General features: G+C 45.3%; 1 protein-coding gene across 1 annotated transcript in view; it reads left to right on the forward strand.

The window, feature by feature from the left end:
• Nucleotides 1–409: 409 nt before the first annotated feature.
• The window catches only part of KLHDC9 (kelch domain containing 9), a 13682-nt gene continuing 2965 nt past the window's right edge, over nucleotides 410–11126 (forward strand). The window contains exons 1-4 of the mRNA XM_077463948.1: nucleotides 410–579; nucleotides 2621–3138; nucleotides 10436–10604; nucleotides 11043–11126. The exon at nucleotides 11043–11126 is cut by the window's right edge and continues 115 nt beyond it. Of these exons, the coding sequence (XP_077320074.1) occupies nucleotides 2633–3138; nucleotides 10436–10604; nucleotides 11043–11126 (759 nt within the window). The 5' untranslated portion in view covers nucleotides 410–579; nucleotides 2621–2632. The remainder of the gene's footprint in view (nucleotides 580–2620; nucleotides 3139–10435; nucleotides 10605–11042) is intronic.

Raw genomic sequence — 11126 nt, forward strand, 5'->3', positions numbered from 1 at the left:
GTACTACTTCTCTTGTCCTGTATTTCGGGTGTAATTCTCGGTATCTCTTCTTATTCTGTATGTATGGACTCTGCACAGTACTACTTCTCTTGTCCTGTATGTCGGGTGTAATTCTCGGTATCTCTTCTTATTCTGTATGTATGGACTCTGCACAGTACTACTTCTCTTGTCCTGTATGTCGGGTGTAATTCTCGGTATCTCTTCTTATTCTGTATGTATGGACTCTGCACAGTACTACTTCTCTTGTCCTGTATGTCGGGTGTAATTCTCGGTATCTGTCCTTATTCTGTATGTATGGACTCTGCCTAGTAGCACTTCTCTTTGTTCCCGGGTGGAATTCTCGGTATATATCGGGGAGGTCTCGGTGACGTAGCGAGCGGCAGACGAGCCGGTGGGGGGGGGGGGGTGACGTTGCAGGTTATCTGGCTAGACGGCGGCTGGTGCTGGTAGGACGGGCGTGTTGCACACTAAGCACATTTGCAGCGAGGATCCTCCTTCTGGCAGCTGTTGCTAGGGAGACGTGTCAGTTGCCGGGGCTGTTGCCGTGGCAGCAAGATCACAACGACATTCCTGAATCCGGTGAGTGTAGACATTTATTAAACCAGCATGTGCAATACAAATGACATCATCCCATCTATATACTGTATATGTGTCTATATACTCTCTCTCTCTCTATATATATATATATGTGTGTGTATATACAGTATATATATATATATTCCGGCTTCCCGACTCTTCATCAGGGTCCTCAGTGATCAGCATACAGATCATGGAACAGGAAATGACACAAATATGATACATAGTAATCACCGGATATCAGGGCGATACAAAGTAACAATATTTATCAACAAGGAGGCTCCTCCCATCTACAATTGGGACCAACCGAATCTGTAAATCTAAAGGAGATTTAAATAGAAATATAACTTTAACCTTGGACTTGGGGGGGGGGCGTGTCTTAGTACAGGTGTGTCACTAGGAAATTGGAGGCGTGCCAGTAGAATTTGCGGGGCGTGTCTTAGTACAGGTGTGTCACTAGGAAATTGGAGGCGTGCCAGTAGAATTTGCGGGGCGTGACTTAGTATAGGTGTGTCACCAAGAATCGAGGGAGGTGTCTTAGTAGAGGCGTGTCACTAGCGATTGGAGGCGTACCTTAGTGGAGGCGGGTCTATAGGAATGTGGGGCGTGTCTTAATAAAGTTGTGTCTCTAGGAATTTGGGGTGGGCCTTGGTACTCCAGGTGTGTCACATAACAATAGGGGCGTGCCTTAGTAACAAAGGCGTGTCACTAGGAATATGGGGTGGGCCTTAGTAGTCCAGGTGTGTCACAAAGTAATAGGGGCGTGCCTTAGTAAAGTAGATGTGTCACTGGGTATTAGGTGTGTGTCCTAGTAAAGTAGGCGTGTCACTGGGTATTAGGGGTGTGCCTCAGTGAAGTATATGTGTTACTGTGTATTAGGGGTGTGCCTTAGTAAATTAGGTGTGTCACTGGGTATTAGGGGTGTGACTTAGTAAAGTGGGTGTGTCACTGGGTATTAGAGGTGTGCCTTAGTAAAATAGGTGTGTCACTGGGTATTAGGGGTGTGTCCTAGTAAAGAAGGTGTGTCACTGGGTATTAGGGTGGTGCCTTAGTAAAGTAGGTGTGTCAATGGGTATTAGGGGTGTGTCCTAGTAAAGAAGGTGTGTCACTGCGTATTAGAGGTGTGCCTTAGTAAAGAAGGTGTGTCACTAGGTATTAGAGGTGTGTCTTAGTAAAGTGGGTGTGTTACTGGGTATTAGGAGTGTGCCTTAGTAAAGAAGGTGTGTCACTAGGTATTAGAGGTGTGTCTTAGTAAAGTGGGTGTGTCACTGGGTATTAGGGGTGTGTCCTAGTAAAGTAGGTGTGTCACTTGGGTATTAGGGGTCTGCCTTAGTAAAGTAGATGTGTTACTGGGTATTAGGGGTGTGCCTTAGTAAAGAAGGTGTTTCACTGGGTATTAGAGGTGTGTCTTAGTAAAGTGGGTGTGTCACTGGGTATTAGGGGTGTGTCCTAGTAAAGTAAGCGTGTCACTGGGTATTAGGGGTGTGCCTTAGTAAAGAAGGTGTGTCACTGGGTATTTGAGGTGTGCCTTAGTAAAGTGGGTGTGTTAATGTGCATTAGGGGTGTGTCCTAGTAAAGAGGCGTGTCACCTGGGTATTAGGGGAGTGCCTTATTAAAGTAGATGTGTTACTGGGTATTAGGGGTGTGCCTTAGTAAAGAAAGTGTTTCACTGGGTATTAGAGGTGTGTCTTAGTAAAGTGGGTGTGTCCCTGGGTATTAGAGGTGTGCTTTAGTAAAGTGGGTGTGTCACTGTGCATTAGAGGTGTGTCCTAGTAAAGTAGGTGTGCCACCGGTTATTAGGTGTGTGCATTAGTAAAGAAGGTGTGTCACTGGGTAGTAGGGGGTGTGCCTTAGTAAAGTGGGTGTGTCACTGGATAGAGGTGTCAATGGGTACAGGGTGCCTAAATGGAAAAAGGGGGTGTGTCTTAGTAAAGCAGATGTATCCTCAACTATTGAGTCTTCCAGTAATAAACATGGTGCTGGCTTAGTGGGACTGCATACAAAGTTTATGGCTTTTCCCCATGACTCTCCACTCTTATTCCAGGAAGGACACACCATGACAGCTTCTTGTTGGACCTGGACTCTGGTGGCTCAGGATGCCCAGTTCGCCCGCGCATTCCACACCTGCACTCCCACCCGGGGAAAACTCTACCTATACGGCGGGGTCAGAACGGGGGACTCCAAAGAACCTCCACTTGGTGATGTGGTAATCTTTGACCCTGAGCAGAAATCATTAGTCAACAGCAGCGCGCCACAGGTTGCTTCCCGGAGGAGCCACCATGACACCGTCCCGTTGGGGGAGAGGTGGCTGTGCGTGGTGGGGGGCTGGGATGGCTCGCAGCGCCTATCCTCCATCCTCAGCTATGACACAGAGACCGCAGAGTGGGCGACGTGGACAGGTGAAGCCTCCAGCAACCCTCCGGTGGGGCTGAGCAGCCACACATGTACCAAGATTTCGGACAATGAGCTCTGCGTCGTTGGAAGGGAGGGAGGACTGCGGACACAGAGGCGGTACTCTAGCGTGTACACTCTGCGGTTGAACGCTGGCTCCAAGACCTACATGTAAGTAAAAAAGTATGATATATACTGCTGCTAACACAGCTTAGCTAAAAGGTGTAGATCTTTTAACTGTACCCCTCAGGGGTGGGCTCTGCTTTTTGGTTGGCAGTTTTCGTGTTTAGGGGTTTGGCTTCTTTCAGAGCTCTAAGGCAGACAAAATCCACTCTCCAGAAGTAATATACTGCATGAAGAATATTTATTCACCTACTACGCTCGGGGGTAAGGTTTTTTCTTCTTCTTGCAAGTGGTTCCATGTTCCTCAGGGGTGTGGCTTCTTCAAGAAGTATGCGCCAAAATCCACTATCTAGAAGTATTATAATACTACGTGAAGTACATACTACGTGAAGTACATGAAGTCCCCTTAGCTGCATAAAACAGCTTTACTATAGGTGGTAAATCTGGTAATTGAACCCTTGGAGGTGAGCTTTATTTTTTGGAGGTAGATCCATGTTCCTCAGTGGTGTGGCTTTTTCCAGCGTTATAAGGGCATCCAAAATCCGCTATATGAAATACATACTGTACATTCCGCTTAGCTACATCTGACAGCCTAACTTGGGGTGATAGATCTGGCAATTGTATTCTTGGAGGTGAGATTTTAAATTTTTTTGAGGTTCCATGTTCCTCAGGGGCGTGGGTTCTTCGAGAACTATGTGACAGCCAAAATCCATTATCCAGAAGTATTATAATACTACGTGAAGTACCATACATACATTCCCCTTAGCTACATACTGTAAGATAGCGTTATTAGAGTTGGTAAAACTGGTAGCTGAACCCTTGGAGGTGGGCTTCAAGTTTGGGGGTAGTTCCATGTTCCTCAGGGGTGTGGCTTTTTCTAGAGCTATAAGGCAGCCAAAATCCGCTATACAGAAGTAACACACTACATGAAATATATACCACACATTCCCCTTAGCTACTGTTCATAAGAAAGCTTCACTTAGGGTGGTATATCTGGTACCTGTATCCTGCGAGGTGGGATTTATCCTTCGAGGTGGGATTTATTTTTTGAGGTGGTTTCACATTCCGCAGGGGTGTGGTTTATTTAGATACTATAAGACAGCCAAAATCCACTATCCAGAAGTATTATAATACAACGTGAAGTACATAAATTCCCCTTAGCTACATACTGTAAGACAGAGTTTACTAAAGTTGGTAAAACTGGTAGCTGAACACTTGGAGGTGGGCTTCAAGTTTAGAGGTAGTTCCATGTACCTCAGGGGTGTGGCTTTTTCTAGAGCTATAAGGCAGCCAAAATCCGCTATACAGAAGTAACACACTACATGAAATATATACCACACATTCCCCTTAGCTACTGTTCATAAGAAAGCTTCACTTAGGGTGGTATATCTGGTACCTGTATCCTTCGAGGTGGGATTTATCCTTCGAGGTGGGATTAATTTTTTGAGGTGGTTTCACATTCCGCAGGGGTGTGGTTTATTTAGATACTATAAGACAGCCAAAATCCATTATCCAGAAGTATTATAATACTACGTGAAGTACATAAATTCCCCTTAGCTACATACTGTAAGACAGAGTTTACTAAAGTTGGTAAAACTGGTAGCTGAACACTTGGAGGTGGGCTTCAAGTTTAGAGGTAGTTCCATGTTCCTCAGGGGTGTGGCTTTTTCTAGAGCTATAAGGCAGCCAAAATCCGCTATACAGAAGTAACACACTACATGAAATATATACCACACATTCCCCTTAGCTACTGTTCATAAGAAAGCTTCACTTAGGGTGGTATATCTGGTACCTGTATCCTTCGAGGTGGGATTTATCCTTCGAGGTGGGATTAATTTTTTAAGGTGGTTTCACATTCCGCAGGGGTGTGGTTTATTTAGATACTATAAGACAGCCAAAATCCATTATCCAGAAGTATTATAATACAACGTGAAGTACATAAATTCCCCTTAGCTACATACTGTAAGACAGAGTTTACTAAAGTTGGTAAAACTGGTAGCTGAACACTTGGAGGTGGGCTTCAAGTTTAGAGGTAGTTCCATGTTCCTCAGGGGTGTGGCTTTTTCTAGAGCTATAAGGCAGCCAAAATCCGCTATACAGAAGTAACACACTACATGAAATATATACCACACATTCCCCTTAGCTACTGTTCATAAGAAAGCTTCACTTAGGGTGGTATATCTGGTACCTGTATCCTTCGAGGTGGGATTTATCCTTCGAGGTGGGATTTATTTTTTGAGGTGGTTTCACATTCCGCAGGGGTGTGGTTTATTTAGATACTATAAGACAGCCAAAATCCATTATCCAGAAGTATTATAATACTATGTGAAGTACATAAATTCCCCTTAGCTACATACTGTAAGACAGAGTTTACTAAAGTTGGTAAAACTGGTAGCTGAACACTTGGAGGTGGGTTTCAAATTTAGGGGTAGTTCCATGTTCCTCAGGGGTGTGGCTTTTTCTAGAGCTATAAGGCAGCCAAAATCCGCTATACAGAATTAACACACTACATGAAATACATACCACACATTCCCCTTAGCTACTGTTCATAAGAAAGCTGTGGTATATCTCGTACCTGTATCCTTCGAGGTGAGATTTATCTTTTGAGGTGGTTTCACATTCCGCAGGGGTGCGGCTTATTTAGGTACTATACGACAGCCAAAATTCACTATCCAGAAGTAACATACTTAAAATACAAAAATACCCCAGCTACATAAGATATATTCACTAAGGGTGGTATCTGGTGATCTTTACATTTTGCAGGTGGTTCCATGCTCCTCAGGGGTGTGGCTTCTTCAAGAACCAGCGGGTGGCACAGTGGTGTAGTGGTTAGCACCCTCACCTAGCAGCAAGGAGGCTCGCTGGTTTGAATCCCAACCATGCCACTACCTGCCTGGAGTTTGCATGTTCTCCCTGTGCCTGCGTGGGTTTCCTCCGGGTACTCCGGTTTCCTCCCACAATCCAAAGACATGCAGGTAGGTTAATTGGCTTCTGTCCAAAATTGGCCCTAGTATATGAATGGGGACCTTGGATTGTGGGCTCCTTGAGGGTAGGGACCGATGTGAGTGTGAGTGTGTACAGGGATAGGGAACAATTGTAGACAATCACTCAGGTTGAACTGGATGGACTGGTGTCTTTATTCAACCTTACTAACTATGAAACCATATGACAGACAAAATCCACTATCAAGAAGTATTATAATACTGCGTGAAGTACATACGTTCCCCTTAGCTACATAAGACAGCTTTACTATAGGTGGTAAACCTGGTAACTGAACCCTTGGAGGTGGGGTTTATTTTTGGAGGTAGTTCCATGTTCCTCAGAGGTTTGCCTTTTTCCAGAGCTATAAGGCAGTCAAAATCCACTAATAATACACTACATGAAATACACATATGGTACCTTCCCCTTAGATACATATGAAAGCTTCACTTAGGGTGGTAACTGTATCCTTGGAGGTGGGATTTATTTTATGAGGCGGTTCCATGTTCGGCAGAGGTGGGGCTTCTTAAAGAGCTATAAGACAGGCAAAATTTACTATCCAGAAGGAACATAATACTACTGCAAGTACATAATCCCCCTTACTGTAGCTACATTAGATAGCTTCACTAAGGCCGCGTACACACGGGCGGATTGTCTGCCCAACTAAGTTCGTCAGACAATCCGACAGACAGTCCGTCCAACTTTCAAATGAACGGACTTGACCACACATGATGAACAGACAGTCCGCCGAAAGCTTGCGCAATGACGTGTACGGCACGTACGACGGGACTAGAAATTCGACGTCCAATACACTGCAATGCAACCTTCGGCCGTGTAAATCCTTTCTGAGCATGCGCCATACTTAGTCCGTCGAACTAGCCTACTCACGAGCGGATTGTCCGCTGAAACCAAGTTTGGACGGACAAAACCAAGTTTGGACGGACAAAATTACGGAAATTCCGTAAGACTTTGTTCGTCAGACAGTCCGCTAAAAAAGTCCGCTGAAGCCCACACACGAGCGGATTGTCCGCTGAAACACGGTTCAGCGAACTAAGTTGGGCAGACAATCCGCCCGTGTGTACGCGGCCTAAGAGTAGTATCTGGTGAGCTCTACTTCTCGGAGGTGTTTCGGTGTTCCTTAGGGGTGAAGTTGAGGATTGGTTGTCCGTTGAATGAACCGAAGGCTTACTGTATGGTGAAGTCTGGTGAGTAGGGATGAGCTTTGTGTTCGAGTCGAACGTACGTTCGACTCGAACATTGGCTGTTCGTCCGTTCGGCGAAATCCGAACATTTGGGTCCGTTCGCGTCAAATTCGCGTGGCGCTCACGGCCCACAATGCACTGCGATGGCGCAGTGCATTGCTGGCTCATGATTGGCCAAGCATGCACTGTGACCCCGCATGCTTGGCCAATCGCAGCGCCAGCAGCGAGGAGAGCCATGATTGGCCACAGGCAGGATGCCTGTGGCCAATCATAGCTCAGGCTGTGTAGTGCACGCCCCACACTATATAAGGCCGCCATCGCGGCGGCCTCATGTAGTGTGTTGGCGTCTGAAGCAGTGGGTGTTCTGTGTACCTTCAACACAGTACACACCGATCGTTTTCGGACGATTTTCTATCTTGCTGTTGTGTAGTGGTTGTCTGCGTGCCCTGACCGCAGTATACACCGCTATATTCACCTCACCTATATAGCTAGTGATCTATCTTTTATAATAGAGCTTGCAGTCAGTAGTGTTAGGAGATAGTGCGTGCTGTCTGCGTGCTCTGTACCCAGTACATACCGCTATATCCACCTACATAGCTGTTCTCTATTTGAGCCCACTTGCCATCTGCGGGAGTTATTGGAAGTTGTGTGTGCCTCCAGCACAGCACAATATACATCTGTATATACCCCTTTATCTCTGGTGTTCTCTGGTTATTGTCTGCGTGCCCTGACCGCAGTATACACCGCTATATTCACCTCACCTATATAGCTAGTAGTAGTGATCTATCTTTTATATATGGCACCAGCACCAGTGCCTAAGGCCCAATTTTTCTGCCCCTGTTTAACAGGGGCGTTTAAGTACAATTTTTGATGCAATGCTTTGCAGCAGGGCTAATTCCTGCAATAAAACTAGAGTATATGGGAGAGGTTGCAGTGTGGTGGCACCAGCAGCAGTGCCTAAGGCCAAATTTTTCTGCCCCTGTTTAACAGGGACATGTAATTACAATTCTTGCTATAATATTTCACAGGAGGGCCCCTTCCTGTGCCCACCCAGAGTAACTGTGAGGACTTATAGTGTTGTGGCACCAGAACCACAACCACCAAAGGTCAATTTTTCTACCACTGTTCAACAATGGCATGTAATTACAATTCTTGATATAATCGTTCACAGCAGGGCGCTCCAGCGCCCACCAAGAGTCACTTTGAGGGCTTACAATGTTGTGGCAAAACCAACACCTTGTTCCACCATTTCTGCAGAGCATATAGGGCAGGCCCCTACTTTCAAACATCCAACTTACAAACATCTCCTACTTGCAAACGGAAGGAGACAACAGCAAGTGAGATGAAAAAAGATGGACGACAAAACAAATTATACAGGGGTGATAACCCTTCCCTATGTTTTCCAAAAAGCTTAAAAATAGTTTTTTTGACTGGAGCTACACTTTAAAAATGTACCGGTTGAAAATTACAAACAGATTCAACTTAACACAACAAACCTACACAGTCCCTGTCTTGTTTGCACCGCCTGTATACTGCTGTTCTGAGTATATAGGGCCTGGGGGCCAGACGCATTTCCTTTTTTTAATATGGGTACGGGGTTCCCCTTAATATGCGTACAAGACCTAAAGGGGCTGGTAATGGGCAGGGAGGGCTACCCATGCCATTTTTCTCAATGATTTTCAACCATATTGCAGGAACCAGATATAACATTAAAACCGCAAGCAGTTTTAAATGGTGTTATTTCCGTTTAATGTCATTTTGTGCAGGGACTGTTCTAAACACGGGAAACACGTGGCACTTCACAGGCATACTACAGACACCCCCCAGGCACCATATTTAAAGGAATATTTCACTTTTTTTTTTTCACTTTAATCGTCATTAAAATAAGTGCTCCCGCCAAAACGGCCATTTTTAAAAACATTTTAGGCATTGACCCATGTCCCCTGGGGCAGGAGCCAGGTCCCCAAACCCTTTTTAGGACAGTATCTTGCATATTAGCTGTTAAAATTAGCACTTTTCATTTCGAACATTCGAGTCCCATAGACTTCAATGGGGTTCTAACGTTCGTTCGAATTTGGGGAACGTTCGAAAGTTCTGGTGCGAACCGAACCGGGGGGTGTTCGGCTCATCCCTACTGGTGAGTGGACATAATACCCCTTACTGTAGCTACATTAGATAGCTTCACTAAGAGTAGTATCTGGTGAGCTCTACTTCTCGGAGGTGTTTCTGTGTTCCTTAGGGGTGAAGTTGAGGATTGGTTGTGCGTTGAATGAACCGAAGGCTTACTGTATGGTGAAGTCTGGTGAGTGGACATAATCCCCCTTACTGTAGCTACATTAGATAGCTTCACTAAGAGTAGTATCTGGTGAGCTCTACTTCTCGGAGGTGTTTCTGTGTTCCTTAAGGGTGAAGTTGAGGATTGGTTATCCGTTGAATGAACCGAAGGCTTACTGTATGGTGAAGTCTGGTGAGTGGACATAATCCCCCTTACTGTAGCTACATTAGATAGCTTCACTAAGAGTAGTATCTGGTGAGCTCTACTTCTCAGAGGTGTTTCTGTGTTCCTTAAGGGTGAAGTTGAGGATTGGTTATCCGTTGAATGAACCGAAGGCTTACTGTATGGTGAAGTCTGGTGAGTGGACATAATCCCCCTTACTGTAGCTACATTAGATAGCTTCACTAAGAGTAGTATCTGGTGAGCTCTACTTCTCAGAGGTGTTTCTGTGTTCCTTAGGGGTGAAGTTGAGGATTGGTTGTCCGTTGAATGAACCGAAGGCTTACTGTATGGTGAAGTCTGGTGAGTGGACATAATCCCCCTTACTGTAGCTACATTAGATAGCTTCACTAAGAGTAGTATCTGGTGAGCTCTACTTCTCGGAGGTGTTTCTGTGTTCCTTAAGGGTGAAGTTGAGGATTGGTTATCCATTGAATGAACCGAAGGCTTACTGTATGGTGAAGTCTGGTGAGTGGACATAATCCCCCTTACTGTAGCTACATTAGATAGCTTCACTAAGAGTAGTATCTGGTGAGCTCTACTTCTCGGAGGTGTTTCTGTGTTCCTTAGGGGTGAAGTTTCTTCCAATACATACATTCCCCTTAGCTACATAAAAGAAATTTTTCGACAAAAGTGAATTTTTTGATGAAATGGTTCCCTGTGCCTTCAGGTACAAGGAGGAGGAATGGCACACCGCGTCCCGGTCTGGGCATTCTGCCGTTCTCTTGAGAAGCGACACAAAGCATACAAAGAAAGTTGGATATTCCCTATGTGTGTTTGGTGGACGGGAGTCGTCTACAGTTGATGTGGTTGGACACTGGAGCAGAGACAAAGTTCAGGTGAGTGTCAGAGTCTGGCGACCTGCCGCTCTTTTTGGAACACCAAGCCCTGGCTTATCTAGCCCCGGAGTGAAGCCCTCTACCTTAGGCTTCGACGAACCCTAAATATAGAAAACTGAACTTAAATTGCAACTCCACCTAAATTTAGATTCTCCATGGAGTGCAAGACTTGAGTGGGGCATTTTCTCCAACTCCGAAGACAGTCATGGTGAGCTATAGCTCTGCCTGTTAGCAACCAGGTGACGACAAGTTTCTCAAGGCGAGAGGAACGTGATGCAAATTTAAAACATATTACGAAATTAATAAAATTTTGGTAAATTTTCATGGTCAGCACAAGCTTTCTCGCTTTGCGATGAAAAATTTCGTAAGATGTACAACCAAATTTACGGGGTAGAGGCCTTAAAATTGTGTCATTCATATTTTTTTTGTGCCCCGTAGGAGAACACAGAGCCCTGTCCCCGACTTACGGAGCAGCTAGCACAACTTCTGTCCTCTAAGGGGGCAAAACGCACTGAGCCCAAG

Source organism: Lithobates pipiens, unplaced genomic scaffold (genome assembly GCF_037356315.1).
Source record: "Lithobates pipiens isolate NorthernLeopardFrog02 unplaced genomic scaffold, aLitPip1_a1.2 Scaffold_30, whole genome shotgun sequence".
Lineage (NCBI taxonomy): Eukaryota > Metazoa > Chordata > Amphibia > Anura > Ranidae > Lithobates > Lithobates pipiens.